The 18,025-nt window shown below is 42.9% G+C and overlaps 1 protein-coding gene across 2 annotated transcripts; it reads right to left on the bottom strand.

Annotated features, from left to right (window-relative positions):
* Nucleotides 1-1,483: 1,483 nt before the first annotated feature.
* On the bottom strand, nt 1,484-18,011 carry LOC103277499 (oocyte zinc finger protein XlCOF6). 2 transcript variants are annotated; one of them, XM_062973244.1, is made up of 6 exons: nt 17,812-18,011; nt 15,541-16,369; nt 14,165-14,243; nt 11,789-11,871; nt 10,672-10,792; nt 1,484-6,794 (listed from the first exon to the last, which is right to left on the bottom strand). In XM_062973244.1, the coding sequence occupies exons 2-6, from the start codon at nt 15,946-15,948 to the stop codon at nt 5,023-5,025; spliced, it is 2,463 nt and encodes an 820-aa protein (XP_062829314.1). In that variant the 5' UTR covers nt 15,949-16,369; nt 17,812-18,011; the 3' UTR covers nt 1,484-5,022. The 2 variants fall into 2 exon arrangements, with proteins under 2 accessions (XP_062829314.1, XP_062829315.1); XM_062973245.1 differs by having other exon boundaries at nt 17,836-18,011.
* Nucleotides 18,012-18,025: the final 14 nt, after the last annotated feature.

Below are 18,025 nucleotides of genomic sequence, written 5' to 3'. Positions count from 1 at the left end.
GGCAGCGGAAAGCAAGCCTGGTCCCTCTTCCTTATGATACCTCCTCATGTCTTTATATATGGCTCTCATGTCTCCCCTCAGCCGTCTCTTCTGCAGGCTAAATATACCCAGCCCTTTAAGATACTCATAAGGATTCATGGTCTCCAGAACTTTGATCCTGTTAGTTGCCCTCCTCTGGACTCCTTCCAGTTTGTCAATCTCTCTTTTGAACTGTGTTGTCCAGAACTGGACACAGTGTTCCAGGTAAAGCAGTCTAACCAAAGCAGAATACAACGGCATCATGAATTTCATCAGTCTAGACACTAGACTCCTTCTGATGCAGCCCAAATCCCATTGGTTTTTTTTTTAGTTGCTGCATTACACTGTTGGCTTGTGTTCAACTTGTTGTATACGAAGACCGCAAGATCTTTCTCACATGGACTGTTGTCCAGCCAGACCTCACCCATCCTGTTGATGTCAAGCACCACCACAGCCTCCCAGTCAAATTTATATTAACATTGGAAGCCACAGCGGAGAGCAGGAGCCCAGAGCCCAGCTGGCCGAGGGAATGGATGAGCCTTGCAGCAGTTACCAGAGCCAAGGATACATTCTATCCAGACCTCTTAATTTTATTATTACAAAGTAACCCCTTAATAAACATACACTACAGCAAATACGGGAAAACTTTGGCCCCCCAGATGTAAGGATGCATTGTTGCATGCAAGGATGAAAGAGTTAAAGATATACATCCCCACAACAAGACCCAATCCAAAAAAAGTGTAATAATTACTCTTTCATTTAACTCACAACATATCCCTGTTTTGCCTAGATAGTTCTTCAAATTGTTGTCCAAGGCTTTCATGGCAGTAATCACTGCATTGCTGTGAGTTTTCCAGGCTGTATGGCTATGTTCCAGAAGCACCAAACCCTTCCAGCAACCACAACTCCCAAATGACAAAATAAATCCACCCAACCCCATAGTATTCAAATTTGGGCGTATTGGGAATTTGTGCCAAATTTGATCCAGTGAATGAAAATAGTGAATGAAGCTGGTTAACAGCCAGCTGCAATAAATCACTACTGACCGAAAAGCCATAAGTTCGAAGCCAGCCTGCATAGATTGAGTGCCTGATCATTAAAAATAGCCCAGCTTGTTCTTGACCTAAGCAACCCGAAAGACAGTTGCATCTGTCAAGTAGGAAATTTATGTTAATTTACAACACCATAAAAATCGTCCAGCAGCATGTGGAAAGGAATGAGGAAGTATTCATCAAGGACTTGGTGTCACAGTGGATGATGAAGCAGCAGCTCCCCCTGTGGCCAAAACCGAGCATGCCCTCATGAAGCTGGAACATGTTAAAATTGCCTCTGTGTCTTTGTCTGTCTCTGTATGTCATATGGCATTGAATGTTTGCCATGTATATGTACATTGTGATCCTCCTTGAGTCCCCTTTGGGGTGAGAAGGGTGGAATATAAATACTGCAAATAAATAAATCCTGCATATCAGATATTTACATTACGATTTATAACAGTAGCAAAATTACAGTTATGAAGTAGCGACGAAAATAATGTTATGGTTGGGGAATCATCAAAACATGAGGAACTATATTAAGGGGTCACAGCATTAGGAAGGTTGAGAACCACTGATCTAGAAGGAGGGTCGAAGTTGGGCCATGCGTGCCCCAGAGGATCCATGGAATTTGTGTCACCAATTGTGTGACAGGAGAACCAACATGCAGCTTTATAAATCTTTTGTATATTTATTGTTGAAAATGGCACATTTATTCAGTTTTATCATATCACTGACATATTTCCCAACTATGTATATATGACCTTTCGCAGATGGTCTAGGGATGTTCTTCAGACATGCATAGTAAAGGACATCCCTCTTACTTAAGCATGGAATTTGATATTAGTAAGGTAAAGGTTTCCCCTGATGCTAAGTCCAGTCATGACCAACTCTGGGGGTTGGTGTTCATCTCCATGTCTAAGCTGAAGAGCCGGCATTGTCCATAGACATCTCCAGGTCATGTGGCCGGCATGACTGCATGGAGCGCCATTACCTTCCTGCCAGAGCAGTACCTATTGATCTACTCACATTTGCATGTTTTCGAACTGCTAGGTTGGCAGGAGGAATTTGATATTAACTGCCCTCAAATCAAATTCAACTTACAGCAACCCTATAAATGAGAGGCCTCCAAGCCTTCTTCTTTTCCTGCTTTCTACGTTGCCAAGCATCACTGTCTTTTCTAGAGAGTCTATCTTCTCATAAATATAGTATTTATATTTATGATAGTATCTACTAAGTCACCTTGGTTTCCAAAGGAAGAGTTAATGCTTGTTTTGCTCTAGGACCCATTTAGTTGTCTTTTTAGTAGTCCAGACTTCTTCTCCAGCCCCGCATTGCAAATGAGTTGATTCTCTTCCTATAATAATTCAAAAGCTGTTGTGTTGTCGAAGGCTTCCATGGCCAGGATCACAGGGTTGTTGTATGTTTTCCGGGCTGTATGGCCATGTTCCAGAAGCATTCTCTCCTGACGTTTCGCCCACATCTACAGCAGGCATCCTCAGGGGTTGTGAGGATTATTGTTTGAGCTGAAGTGTGTAACCATATCTATAGATCTGTATATGGTTTTTAACTATTTATATTTTTAACAAAATTTATTGCATTTTAGTTACTATCTACCATTAACCAATAAACCAAAAGTATCATATTTCAATATCCAAGAGCAAAGGGAGCTTTATATGACATTACAGCGGGATAGGAACGAGATGCAGGGGTTTCAAAACGATGGACCCAAGTTCAAGACAGTCTACATATTTTACAACAGCAATATGTTACAATTACACGAGAAGTTTCAAACTGTTTAATGAGTTATCAAGTTATCAAATTTTACTAAGGATTTTAAGCCAGAAACAAGCCTGAAAAAAAAAACTCTGCAAATGAATAGGCTTGTATTGTGGAGTTGCCATCTTGGGAATGATTGTTTGTGCTGTTTGTGCACAGGGAGAGGCAACTAGTGGCAATTGTTTGAAACTCTATGACTCACACTTTGAAGAGGTAAGACTTCCATTCATGGGTGGTTCATAGTTATAGAGATACAACCATTTCAAATCGGGTCCATCTTTCTGAAACACCCTATATTTAATATTACAAATCTTCACTATTCAAACAAGGAAGCAAATACTTAAGTTGAGATGAGGATTTGCTTTGAACTCCATTTTCCCCTTTTCCATAGCTATTAATCAGCCAATACATTTTTGATACATTACCTAGTTCTGTTGGGTACCATTGGTCTTTCTCCTTAACAGCTGTTGACTTGGTTCCCATTACATGGTGATTTTTCATGACTGTCATAAGTTGTGAGAAATAACATTTTCCATGCTCCAAGCAAAATGGTACCTCCTGTGTCTGAATTCTTTGATAATACGTAAGGTCCCAGTTCTGATTGAAAGTGCAATACAGTAGTCTCGCTTATCCGACTTAAACTGGCGGGCAGAATGTCGGATAAGCAAAACTGTTGAATAATAGGGAGGGTGGCAGAAGGAGCCTCTTCCCCTGTTGCTAGGGAAGAGGCTCCTCCTCGCCCTCCTCCTACTCCTCGTCCTCTCGCTCAGCAGCCTGAGACCTTCCTCCTTCTCCCTTGACCGAAGGTGCCCCTCACCCTCAAGACCCTGTCCCTTTCGCCTCTGGTGCCCTTAGGCATCAGCCCGCCTGCTCGCCTCTTTGAGCCACCCACTATGACTATCAGCCTCCTCCCAGTAGACTCAAATGAAGGAAGGGCTTCATGAGAACCACCACTCCCTCCTCTTGATGTTCCTCCAGCAGCAGCAAGGATGTCCCTCTGGGCAGTTAAACCTGGCAATTCTAACTGGATGGCCCCCCACCCCATGAGGGTCTTCCTCCAGGGGCAAACCAAGAATGGGCAACTTGGAAGTCCCTGAACAGACTCAGAAGTGGAGTGGGCAGATCTAAAGACAACTTGGCAAGGTGGCACTACCTGGAGGAATCCTCCACCTTGTGTGACTGTGGAGCAGAACAAACAACTCCGCATATGTATGCTTGCCCACAATGTCCTGCCTCATGCACGGAGGAGGAGTTGTTTAAAGCTACGGACAATGCGGTTGCTGTTGCCCGTTTCTGCTCTAAAACTATTTAGTTGTTTGTGATTTCCTCTATATATTTTTTTCATTTTAAAATGTATTTGTTATGCAATGCTTTTGGCACAAAATAAATAAAAACCTCTTTGAGGACCAGCTGGTTCTCCTCGCTGGGCACCATGGTGCAAGCAGGCCGGGAGGCGGAGGTAGAGCTCGTGGGAATTGGTGTCAGAACTCGAAGAATGCAGCATGCTTCCCTTGTTCTCGGTGGAGGCCTCCCTTATCCTTCTCCTTTGCTGCCCGCCCCCCCCTTCCTTGCTCACTAGCCCACTCACTGGGCCAGTCCCGGTAGCAAGGGCAGAACCAGGACACAGCCCAGTGAGTGATCGAGCAACGGTGGGCGTCGGATAATACAGTGTGTTGGATAAGCGGAAGTTGGATAAGCAGGACTCTCTTGTAGTACGAAACTATGAGGGTTACCAGAAAGTAGATTACGTTTTGGAATTAAAAATGAACGAAGTATAGGAGAAAACATTTACCATATGCAGTTGAAAGCCACACCCAAATACCACTTCTAAACATAGTCACCATTTAAATCTAGGCACTTAACATAGCGATGAATGAGCTTTGCAACTCCTTCCCCACAAAACTCTGCCGCTTGCCAGCCGGTCACCCCTTCCCGCAGCTGCGCAGCGTCGCCAAAATACTGCGTCGCCAGCCACCCCCCACCCCCCATTGTTGGAATGAGGATGAGGAAACAACTCCCACCCAAAAGACCCCCACTCGGTGGGTCGCACACGTGAAGTTTTGGAGGCTTTTGGTTGGGAGTTGTTTCCTCATCCTCATTCTACTACTAAATCCCCTGTTGGGTGAGAAGGGCGGGATATAAATATTGTAATAAATAATAAATAAATACTTTCTGGATAACCCTAGTAGTTCTACTATTTGACCTTTGTGTGAATTCTCTGATGACGACCGAGGTGTGTCTTCTGACTGAAGCTTTTCCCACATTCCAGGCATTTAAAGGGCTTCTCTCCGGTGTGAGTTGCTTGGTGACAAGTGAGGTTTGTCTTCTGACTGAAGCTCTTCCCACACTCGAAGCACTTGAATGGCTTCTCTCCATTATGAGTCATTTGATGACGGGTGAGGCCTGTTTTCCGACTGAAGCTTTTCTCACATTCAATACATTTAAACAGTTTCTCACCAGTGTGTGTCGCCTGATGAAAAGTGAACTTGATCTCCTGGCTGAAGGTTTTCCCACACACCAGGCATTTAAACAATTTCTCATCTGTGTGTGTTGCCAGATGACAAGCGAGGTTTCTCTTCCGACTGAAGCTTTTCCCACACTCGAGGCATTTAAAGGGTTTCTCCCTTGTGTGAGTTGCTTGATGAGAAGCGAGGTTTGCCTTCTGACTGAATCTTTTCCCACATTCGAGGCATTTGAACCGCTTCTCCCCCGTGTGAATCACTTGATGAGAAGTCAGGTTTGACTTCTGGCTGAAGCTTTTCCCACACTGTGAGCACTTAAAGGGTTTCTCCCCAGTGTGAGTCGCTTGGTGATGAATGAGGTTTGTCTTCTGGCTGAAGCTCTTCCCACACTCCAGGCACTGAAAGGGTTTCTCGCCAGTGTGACTCAAACGATGCCGAGTGAAACTTCTCTCCCACCGGAAGCTCTTCCCACACTCTGAGCATTTAAACAGCTTCTCCCCTGTGTGAATTGCTTGGTGACAAGTGAGGTTGCCTTTCCGATTGAAGGTCTTTCCACACTCAAAACATCTGAAAAGCTTCTCCCCAGAGTGAGTGGCTTGGTGACGAATGAGGTTCGTCTTCCGACCGAAGGCTTTCCCACACTCAGGGCATTTATAAAGTTTCTCCCCGGTGTGAGTTCTTTGATGACAGAGGAGGCTTATTTCATAATTGAAGCTTTTCCCACACTCTGGGCATTTAAATACTTTCTCCCCGGTGTGAGATGCTCGGTGACGGTTGAGGCTGCCTTTGTGGCTGAAGCCTTTCCCACACTCTGAGCACTGAAAAGGCAGCTTCCTTGTGTGTGTGACTTGATGAGAAGCAAAATTCACCTTGCAACTGAAGGCCTTCCCACATTCCAGGCATTCAAAGGGTTCGTCCCCTGAGTGTTTCGCTCGATGACTAGTGAAGATTTTTTTCCAGCTGAAGCTCTTCCCACACTCCAGACACTGAAATGGTTTCTCTCTTCTGTGGACTGCTTGGTGACGACTGAGATTCATCTTCCAACTGAAGCTCTTTCCACACTCCAAACATTTAAATGGCTTATCTCCTACGTGAGCCTCCTGGTGTGGAATCAATTGTGACTTCCACTTGAATCTCCTTCCACACCTCAAGCACTTGAATGGTTTTTCTCCTGTGTGAGTCCTTCTAGATGAAGGCAAACTGGAGGCCTTCCCAGAGTCACTGGTTTTGGAAGAGTTCTCCCTTGTGTGAATTCTCCTGTGAAGATTCAGGCTTGTTTTGCATCGAAAGCTCCTCCTACATACAAGACATACATGTCTCTCCCTTCCTTTATGTGTTATTTCTTCAAGGGAGATTTCACAAACCTCACCACTCTGAGAAAGAATGTTCCCCCTCTTTGCAGGGTCAGATTTTAGTTTATTCTCATTCCTCTGTTTACAGCAGGCTCTTTGCAGCAATGCTCTGCCACGTTCTCCTTCCTTCTCACTCAGTCGGTCACTTCCACCTGGAAAAGAGCAACACAATGGCTCAGAATCTAAAACTGAAATAGGGGCCACACAACTGGCAAGCCACAACTGGTCTCAAACTGAGGAAACCTCTTGAGAGAGAGATGGGACTCCACAGTTTCTCTCCATTAGCTCCATTAAAGAGGGATTTCCTTTCCTCAGCATTTCTGGGGAAAATTAGGAAGCCGTGATAGTGAATTGAGGGTTCAGTTTACCAAAAAAAAAAAACATTCATATCCCAAACTTAGACCAAAATCTGAATCAAGGGAACACTCCAAGTTCAGACCTCATATATCTCAATAAGGTGACAGATCACCTTATGTTGGAAATAGCAACCTCCCAAGCCTTTCACTATTTATTTGCTAATGTATATATACGCTAACCTGTATTCTATGTGTATGTTGATTTGCCAGTTTAACTGTACCTCTTTGGTGTGGGAGGGGTTGTAGACATGTGATGGTACTGAGCATGTTCAGACTCAGGACTCCATTTTGTATTCAGTGTTTGCTTTAGACCTCAGTGGAAGTGGATGCATGTTGCTGTTTGGACTTTAGCAGAGAAATATGACTTACGGACTTCAGTGAGTACAACTATATTTTTACTGAAGTCCATAAGTCATTATTCTCTGCTAAAGACTATGGACTATTGATTAAGAATTATACCCTGTGTACTCAACACAGAGAACTATATCCTATCTATAACTGAACTTTAATAAGAAATGTCCTGTATGGTGAATTAATACAAGATGCTTGTGAGTAAACAAGATATGTTAATTTTCAAATAAGATTTTTTTTTATCTCTGAATGCATATTATAAATTAAGAGGTTTCAAGGGAATGTATATCTTTTGGACAACTGCAATTTCAACTTCAAAGAAACAACCATCCTCTGCTAACCAAATATATTTTTGTAGTGGCATGTCTTTGTGCTTAGCAGTTCAAATACATATTTCTTCAGTTTAATAGCCGAGTTATTCATGTGCCATTACATGAATGCTTATGAATATCACTTGTTTAGAGTTAACTTCTAACATGGCCATGCTTTTCTTGACTAGTGGTTTTCAAAGGTGATTCACATAAGCCAAATGGATATGACATCATTTTCCTTTTCAATAAGATTATGATTGCCATTTATTTCCAAAATGATATGTGCCCAGAGACTGGGTGCAGTTATTTCCAATAGGTTATGGTATTTCCAATACCTTACATTGTGCATATGTTACTTTTCTGTCTAACTACAATTTATAGCTAGATGTTTATGTTGCATTAACAGGAAAGGCACTAATAGGGTCTCAATGCTGATAAAAAGATAGGACACAAATATCTACCTATCTATATCTCAAAGTATTATGTTTGTCTGCTCCACAAAGGCTATTGCTAGGTGAAGTGGGCCTCTGTGATGTCATTAAAAAAGAAAGGTGGCATGTGTATGAGGGGAAGAAAGGGAGAAAGGAAAGAAACAGCCACAAAGAGAGCTATGTGGCCATGGAGACATTGTGATGTTGGGCCTCTCAGAGCTGGAAGAAGGAAGAAAGAGGAGGGGAAGAGAGAGAGAAGGGAGGGAGGGAGGAGAGAAAAGAAAGGAAAGAGGAAAGGCTATGAGGGGAGGGAAAGAGATAGAAGAGATGAAAGCAGGGGGGCAGCGGCCCTTCTGACACTCAGGCAATGCCAGGTATATATGCAAGTAAATCTCATAAAATAATTCCAAGAGCAACAATTCATTACAAGCTTCTTCCAGACTCCTTGCTGTTAGAAAGCCTTTAACAGCTATCAGGGAGGAATTAAATATTCCAAATATAATCTTGAAAATGCCAACTTGTTTCTGGAGAAAAGTACCTGAAACTAAGGGTGTGTCTGCACTGTGGAATTAATGCACTTTGACACCACTTAAACTGCAATGGTTCAATGCTATGGAATAATGGGAATTGTCATTTTATAAGGTCCTTAGCCTTCTCTGCCCAAGAGAGCTGTTGTGGTGTCAAATCACATTAACCTACCCTCACAATTCTAAAGAAATGTAAGCATTTTTCAAAAACAGCCCTAGCCAAGCTGTATTAGTGGCTAATACAAGCAAAGGCATATTAACCCTGCTCTTCATGCTCTAAGGGGTCATCTGAGTTGAGCTTCACAGTCAGACTCTTCTTTGAAATCTGGTTGCCCTAAAGATTTTGAAATTTTATAACCAAAGTCTCATTTTTCCCTCCCGTGTTTCCTTTTTTGGCCCTTTCATCCATTGCTGTGGGAGGTCAATGTCTGGTTTGTTTCTGATCACAAACAAATCAACTTTCTTATACTGTGCTGGTGGGCATTCATCCAGGATCTATAATGCACAGGAAGTGGTGCTGTAACTCTGGAGACTGAGGCTTAACCCCCAGCTGTTAAACCCACCAAATAAAGCTAGGATATGCATTCAAATGCTCTTTGCAGAATCCATTTCACAGCATCTAGAGATGCTTAAACTTGAGTTAATGTAATGGATTTTATGGCTTTCGGTTGGTCTAGTAAATATAACACCAGAGGCTGAATTCTACTGTTTTTATGGCCAACGTTTATCTACCCAACAAATAGATCCCATGTTCAAGGAGACAGTTTCGGGCTCTGCATATTGTGAAACACTTTTTCTTTTAATGTTCCAGCTGCAATTTTATTTATTTGCATATTCATTTAATTTATATCCTGCCCTTCTCTCAAAGTGGGACTTTGTAATTATAAAATTTCTGCTGGTATTGGGAATGCCCACTGATAAATTTTGCATCCAGATGAAAACAATGGGCCCTTGGTGTCTGATGGAATTTGGTTCTAGGACCCCCCCCCCCCCCCAACCCATAGATACGAAATCTGTGGGTGGTCAAGTCCCATGATATGCAAAGGCACTGTAATGTGGTGCCTTTATATAAAATGGTTTGCTCTGAGGAATTTTCAGGGGGGGACATTTTCAAGTTATGAGTAGCTGATACAGAAAAGGGGCCAAATATACTTATATTTGAGACATAAAGCAATAAATGCATCAGAAATAAGTAACACTGGAGGCTGCCTGAGTGTAAAAGTTGTTCATGTTCTTATATTGAAAGTAGAACATTTTGGTCTCTAATAAGGAAAATATTGCCATGATTTCTTATCCCTTTGTGGAAAGAAGATATAAGCAAGGATTGATATCAGCATAGCTGGCAGGACTGAACTTTTATATTTTTAGAGAAGTGATGGGAGCTACTCCCTTCAATGGCTCATTTTTGTCTGTTAGGTTACAAAGTACGAACAACTGAACTCACTGACCCAGGGGAACGGGGGGTTGTGAAATGGGGCTGCTGTTTAGGGAAGGCAGGAAAACCTTCAGCTTTGGCTCTGTTTTTCACACCAGCCAAATGTAGCCACAGTACAGTTGGAGAAGGGTTCAAAGCAGACCTTCTGGAAAGATATCTTGATTAGGATACCAACTGTGTCTAGCAGAACATCTGGATATCAGCCCTCCACATTCACTGAGGTTTGGGGCACAAGACCCCTGTGAAAGTGGAAAAACACAAATTATAAAATGTTATTTTTTTTTAGTGGCAAGAACACCTCTCTAAGAATCTCTAGGTCTTCCATCTTGACTCTATGTACAACTTCCACTGGAACCTGACTCTAGATTTGCACTGGAGTGTCTGGAGTTTTCTAGAGAGAACACTTAATCAAATCCACAAAAGTCAAACCCATAAATGTGGTGAACCAACAATACTGTGATCTTAACCAAGATATAACTGTGAACAGCTTCCTAAGACAAGACAGTCAGAAACCAGCACACTTCCAGATGGGAAAACTGAAAAAGAACTGAGAAGGGATTTTCTTTCTTCAGAATTTATAAATGGATTTGATCAACTGAAAGTAAGATGAAGCCTTACCTGGGTCGGAGAGGAGTCCCCAATTCTCCTCCATCACCTCTCTGTGAAGGACTCTCTGGCCTGGATCCAGCAGGGCCAACTCCCCTTCAGTGAAATCCACAGCCACATCTTGGAAGCTCACCTATTGAAAGACCAATTATCCACAAGCTGAACATGCAAACCCCAAGTCAGAAAAGAGAACAGGTATCATCAATATATCATTCCTGCCTATTCTTGAGGTTGCATACTGTCAGCTGTCTTTCGTGTTCTTGGTTTTGTCACGAAACCGGTCTCAAAAAGCTGCAATCAATGTGCTTATATAGAGGTTGCAAATGGGCTGTTCTTCAGTGAGTTTACTGAGCCTCACCAACACTGAAATTCAAGGAAACTAAATTGCTGGAGCTTCCTGCCATCAAATATGTTGTTTACCTGAAATACCTAGATGTTACTTAGTTCTGAGCTATTCTTGTATGATGTCATTGAACAGCCACTTCTAACACTCTGCTCTGCTACGTAACTAAAGCACTCCTGAGAGATGCACATCCAATCTTTGCTTAAAGACTACCAAAAACAATGTGTTTTCCATCCTCCTAGGCAATTTATTCCACATTTGCACAATCAAGAAGTTCTTCCAAGTGCTTAGATGGAATCTTGGACTTTGATTCCTAGCCATGGGGGATAATTCAAATATGTTCTCTTTAGTACTTCTCTTTAACATGTATTGATTGTATGACTGCTTTTCATGTTTGATTTTACAATGTGTAATTTGTCACTGTTTTTATTATTGCTGTGAGCCGCCCCGAGTCCCCTCGGGGAGATGGGGCGGGATATAAGAATAAATTTATTATTATATTATTATTAACACAGACAACAGTTTTTCTTATACAGATATACAATACAATTAAATAATGAAACTGTTATTAAATAAACAGTTAAAACCATCAGAACCAGAATTAAAAACCTATTCACATAGTTAAAACACTCCACAGAACCTCTGGCTCGATCTTCAAAATGTTGTTATGTGTCTTAAGACATCTTAAATCCAATATGCAGGGTGCAAAATAGGAGACTCATGAAGAGTCCTGTCCTTCCTTCCAGCCTGCCCTTCCTTTGGCCCACCAGAGATCCGAATCCTTACCTCGCCCTGTCTTGCAGAAGGTGTTCTCAAACCAGACTGAAAAGATGTGCTTGGACATATAAGCCGGGTTCTCATTCCACCTCCTGAGAGAACAGACAGGAGGAAAAGAGAGCATTATTTCTCATTCAAGTCTTTTCATTTACACATGTAAGATACTTTAATAGGAAGGGGCCTCATGAGCCACAAATCCAACTTCAGTGCATGATCTCCAGCTAGAGCATCCATTGCAGGGAAATGTCCAGGATTTTCTTGAAGGCATCCAGAAAAGGAGACCCTGCCTTCTAATGTTCAACCACAGTCTACCCTCCTGTACCATTAGACCTGGTCCTGTCTTCTGGAGCAGTAGAAAACGAGTCTGCAGTCTCCTCTTTGCGGTATTTAAAGGGGCGCAATTATGTCACTCCCTCAATCTTTTCTTTACTAACTCAACATGGCCAGCTCCTCCAAGCTTTCTCATAAGCTTTGCTCTTCATACCTTTTATCATTCTTGTTGCCCTTTTCTGAAATGGCTCCAATCTGTCTATAATCTGTGACAAATGCCATAGTATACACACAAAGACAGTTAGAACATGACAGCAGAATGAAAGTAGTCCAGAGCTTGGCAGGGATGCGAAAACAATTAACAAATGCGGAGAGCTGTGACTGCTTTAGATCCCTGTTAGCACCATGGCCAATTTTAAAAGCTATCCAGTGATACGAAAGAATTATTATTATTATTATTATTATTATTAATAATAATAATAACAATTTTATTTCTTACCCAGCTCACCTCGTGGCTCGAGGTGGGTTACAGAATAATTAAAACACACACACATTGTAAAAATACCACAGATACACATATTAAAAAGTGTTTTATAAAACATACATATTAAAACATATTTTTACAAAATACATACTAAAATACATAAAACAGAGATTAAACAAAGGACACAAGTGTAAAATTCAATTAACTTGTATTAGTCGTCTTGTTTGATACTTTTTCAAAATTCACTTGGTAGTTTGAACCTGGGGAAAAGGTAGGAAGACTAAGAACAGACTTACTAACCAGTGAGGAAGATATGGATCACACTTGCACATTTGGGATTTTCTTTAATTCTGTGCCATATAACCCTTCAGAGCTCAGTTTCTCTCAGCCTTGCCCTGGGAAGAGGCACCCCAGGCTAATGTGGCATGGATCCTGTGATAGGAAATTTGATCACCACCTGGGAGTAGTCTGGCTAGAATTCATTTGGGAGACCAATAAGGCTGTAAGAGGATGCGAGGCCATATCAATGAAAGGGCTGCCACATTTGTGTGCAGAGTATCATCTGCTGTATCACTGAAAACTTTATAAAGCTTATGCTACAGAAGAATATGTGTCACTGTTTGGCAGACTCTTTTGAGAGGAAGCAGTGAGGCTGAGAAAGGGGAAGGGAGTGGAGTGGCTGGCATTTCCCAAGGATGCATTCCATGTTGCCCCCCGTTGTTGCATTCCCCTGCTAGTGTTGTGTGCGTAAAGTTATTTCCAGTTTATGGCAATTATGGCATGATGTGAGCCTATAATGGGATTCTCTTAGCAGGGGTTTCATTGAGAGGTTTGCCATACCTTGCTATGAGGCGGAAAGAGTGTGACTTACCCATGGTCACTCAGTGGGTTTGTGTGGCTGAGTGGGAATTTGAACCCTGGTCTCCAGGATCCCTAGTCTAACATTCAAAACACAACCACTATTAAAAAGGAATCAGCTTCCAAGGCAGTGCATAAGGAAGAGTACAGTAAAAAGACACAAACGAAAGATATGGCACTTTTTTCACCTGAGAGAACACCTCTCTAGGAATTTCTAAGCACTTCTAGGTCCTTCAAAGACCATTGGAAACTGACTACAGAATTCCATTGGAGGGACTAGAGATCACTAGAGAAGTGTTATCCCTAGAAGTCCCGAAGCCTCCATCATAATCCTGTGGTCCACCTCTGGAGAGTCACTGCAGGACCCAGAGATTCTTAGAGAGAACATTTTAACCACATCTGTGAATAATCAAATCCACAAAAGTTAAATGCACTAGAGTAATTGTCCATTTTAAACCCTGTGGCTGCCTCCTGCAAAATTCTGGGGCTAATAGTTTAGGGACAGGGGTTTCAACTGCTCAGTCAGAGAGGTCCTGGGCCTCAATGAACAACAAATCCCAGAATTCTGCAGGAAGGAGGCAGCCAAAGGATTTCAACTGGGTAGTTGCCCAGTGTGATGAGGTCACTTTTCTGTCTGTCTGTCTCGGGTGAGGAGGCCGAATCACCACAGACATATGGAATGTCCAAGAGCTAGGGAGGACACGTCAACAACATGAAAGGAAAGCAATGCACACAACTCAACTATTTGGGACAGACCCAGGAGGAATCCTTACCCACTGCGGTGGATGCTCTGTTATAATCTTGCATGGCCCACTCGTTCTTCACCTCAGTTGTCTCTTTCAGAAAGATGTTCTGCACCAAGGACAGGAAGGAGAAAAGAAAATTAGGAAAAGGACAAAGCCAGGTGGACTTCTTGCATGGTTTTCAGGAAAAGAAGGAAAGCAGTGGGGAGTTTTCAGCCCTCCTGAGCTCAAGGCCACTCCATGAGGGATTTGAAAGGAGAGCCATGGGACTAGTGCTGAGCCAAAGCAATGTGTCCTGGCAATAGCAGTAGTAGGACCTTTGCAGGAGGAAGGGGCTGCAAGCAGTAGTAGGACCTTTGCAGGAGGAAGGGACCTGCACACTAGTGTATGCATTCCAGAGTAAAGACTATGTTTTTGAATCCTACCACTTTGGATTGTCTTTGTATTTCAACCAGGAACCAATGGAACTGTTACAAGAAGCTGTGTCAATCTGCTGGTTGCAGCTCTTTGAACCAGCAGATGTTTTAAAATATTCTTCAATTGGAGCTCCATAGATTCATAAAGTTGGAAAAGACCCCAAGGGCCATCCAGTCCAACTCCTTTCTACCAGGCAGGGAAATACATTCGAAACACTCCTGACAGATGGCCATCCAAACTCTGCTTAGAAACCTCCAAAGGAGACTCCACCACACTTCCCAGCAGCAGCACATTCCACTGCTGAACAGCTCCCAGTGCCAGAAGGTTCTTTGCAATGTTTAGGGGGACTCTCCTTTCTTGTAATCTGAATCCATGTCCTAGAATCTTGAGCAATAGAAACAAGCCACACCCCTCCTCAATGGGGCAGCCTTTCAAATCTTTAAATGTGGCTCTCTTCTCTCTTCTCACCCTTCCTTTCTCCATGCTAAACATACCCAGCTCCATTAACTCTTCCTCACAGGGAGTCATGGCTTCTAAGCCTTTGACCATTTTGGTTGCCCTTCTCATGGTCTAGCTCAGGCATGGGCAAACTTCAGCCTCTTAGGTGTTTTGGACTTCAACTCCCACAATTCCTAACAGCCTACCTGAAGGGCCAAAGTTTGCCTCTGCCTGGTCTAGCTTGTCAAAGTATACCATATTACAGCCATTCAGGCAGAAAGTGACTAGGCCATATACATTACCCTGGCCACATCAGACTCATCTGCAGGAACAGATTCAGTTGCATCCAACTTTTAACTGAGCAAATGCACTGCTGGCCACCCAGTGTCAGGTTTATGGCTGAATCCAGGAGTACATTGAGACTGCAAACCATGTCTTCAAGGGGAGTTTAAATTCACTCACCAGGGACTGCAATTTGTTCAAGCATTTTCACTATTCTTGCAAACAAATATAACTCACCTTTTGAAATGTCTCAGAGGAAATCCACTCACCTGCTGCTCTTTGAATTTCTCCTCTTCTTCCCGACTCAGGAGGAATCCTTCAGCCAAAGCCACGGCCTGGGAACTGGTCTCTGCCCCACATTCCCTCACCCAGCGCTCCATCTCCGCAGGAAGGACGGCCAGGAACTGCTCCAGGACCACCAGGTCCAGCATCTCTGCCTTGGAGTGTCGCTCTGGCTTCAGCCACAGGCGGCAGAGAGAGTGGAGGCGGCTGCACACCTCTCTTGGCCCACTGGCCTCCTGGTAGCTGAACAGCCTGAAGCCTTGCTGTGCACACAAATCCCACTCCTCCTTCCCCGATTCCTTTTGCATGGCTCCTCCAAAGAATCCCCCTTTGTGCTGAGCTAGAACAAAATCAAGCCCTTCTCCCAACTCTGGGCTCACTGCGTGCATGGTCATCTTGGGCTTTCACTTGTTCCCAAAGAGCCTTTTAGAGTTCCATCACATTGAGATGATTAATATCCCCTCTCTTTGCACTGCTCTGCCCTTAACAATTCCTTCTTCTTCTTCTTCTTTTGCTTTCCATGGAGGGCAGATGCAGAATGGCCTTCCAATCATTCAGTAATACCAACAAGGCTGCACCGAGGAGGCATCAAAGTGGCACAACTAGTGACGTGTATGCAGTGGAGTTCCTCCATCCAAGAGGGTGATACCTGCCTGTCTCAGGTATGCCCTGCTGTCACTCTTGGCCTTAGTCTCGCCCCTTCCTGCTAGAGTTATGCTCCTTCCTAGAGGCAGCCACAGGGACCTCGGATGGATTGTACTGAAGAGTTTGGCGCCACCTTTCCACTGGAGGACCTGAGCTGGAGTGGGAAGCAGCCTAATGAACGATATTAATACAGTAGAGTCTCACTTATCCAAGCTTCACTTATACAATGTTCTGTATTATCCAAGGCAGTCTGCCTTTTAGTAGTCAATGTCTTTGTAGTAAATGTTGCAATGTTTTGGTGCTAAATTCGTAAATACAGTAATTACAACATAACATTACTGCATATTGAACTACTTTTTTCTGTCAAATGTATTGTATAACATGATGTTTTGGTGCTTCATTTGTAAAATCTTAACCTAATTTGATGTTTAATAGGCTTTTCCTTAATCCTTCCTTGTTATCCAACATATTCACTTATCCAACATTCTGTTGGCCCGTTTATGTTGGATAAGTGAGACTCTACTGTAATTAGGACAGAGTTAACAACAAAACCACTGGTCCATATCACACCAAATTTGGCCACAATACTCATCACTTTCCAAGGAGTGACCTTCCAGCTTCAAAGCCTAACTGCTTCATACCTAAGGGACTCCATTGTTGGCCAACTTGATTACTATTGAATAGCCTTGCAGCTTCAAAGCCTGGCTGCTTCATACCGTGTTTCCCCGAAAATAAGACAGTGTCTTATATTATTTTTTACTCCCAAAGATGCGCTAGGTCTTATTTTCAGGGGATGTCTTATTTTTCCATGAAGAAGAATTCACATTTATTGTTGAACAAAAAAATGAACATTTATTCTATACTGTACAATAGTTGTCATCACAAACCAACATAACCAAACCAGACAAACTGTGACTTCTGTCAAGAATTTCTTGTTACTACCATGATTTCCATATACAACTGGTATGTACATTTACCAATCTTGCATGCTATGGCTTTTTTGTTTGGTGAGTGCCGGGCATGCTTCCAAACAAAACTTTTGCTAGGTCTTACTTTCAGGGGAGGCCTTATATTTAGCAATTCAGCAAAACCTCTGCTAGGTCTTATTTTTTGGGGATGTCTTGTTTTAGGGGAAACAGGGTACCTAGGGGAATCCTTTCTAGGCCACCTTAAATGCCACGAAGAAAACCCCCACAGCAACACATGGCTGGGCATAGCTAGTAATATAATATACAGTAGAGTCTCACTTATCCAACACTTGCTTATCCAACATCCTGGATTATCCAACATATTTTTGTAGCCAATGTTTTCAATACATCGTGATATTTTGGTGCTAAATTAGTAAATACAGTAATTACAACGTAACATTACTGCATATTTGACTACTTTTTCTGCCAAATGTGTTGTATAACATGATGTTTTGGTGCTTAATTTGTAAAATCATAACCTGGTTTGATGTTTAATAGGCTTTTCCTTAATCCCTCCTTATTATCCCACATATTCTCTTATCCAACGTTCTGCCGGCCCGTTTATGTTGGATAAGTGAGACTCTAGTGTACCAGAACGGACTGTGGGTGTCAACACCTTTGTGTATGTGTACAATGCGAGGTTACCAGAGCATCCCGTGAGTATCGCACCATTCACTCATTCCTTTGTTGTAAACTTCCCACAGCATCTGACTGGAGACTTCCAGGCCTGTAGGAATGGCTTGGCGAGAGGCGAGGCCTGCGTCAGGCCCAGTCAGCCCTTCTCTCCCCCTGAGGAGAACGCGGCTGCCTCTCCTCCCGCCCCTGAAAGGTTAAAGCTCAGGCGAAGGAGCGGAAAAGG

This window comes from Anolis carolinensis, chromosome 2, assembly GCF_035594765.1.
Source record: "Anolis carolinensis isolate JA03-04 chromosome 2, rAnoCar3.1.pri, whole genome shotgun sequence".
Taxonomy (NCBI): domain Eukaryota; kingdom Metazoa; phylum Chordata; class Lepidosauria; order Squamata; family Dactyloidae; genus Anolis; species Anolis carolinensis.
Note: the sequence above shows the minus strand (reverse complement) of the source record. Positions and strands in the feature narration are given on the sequence as shown.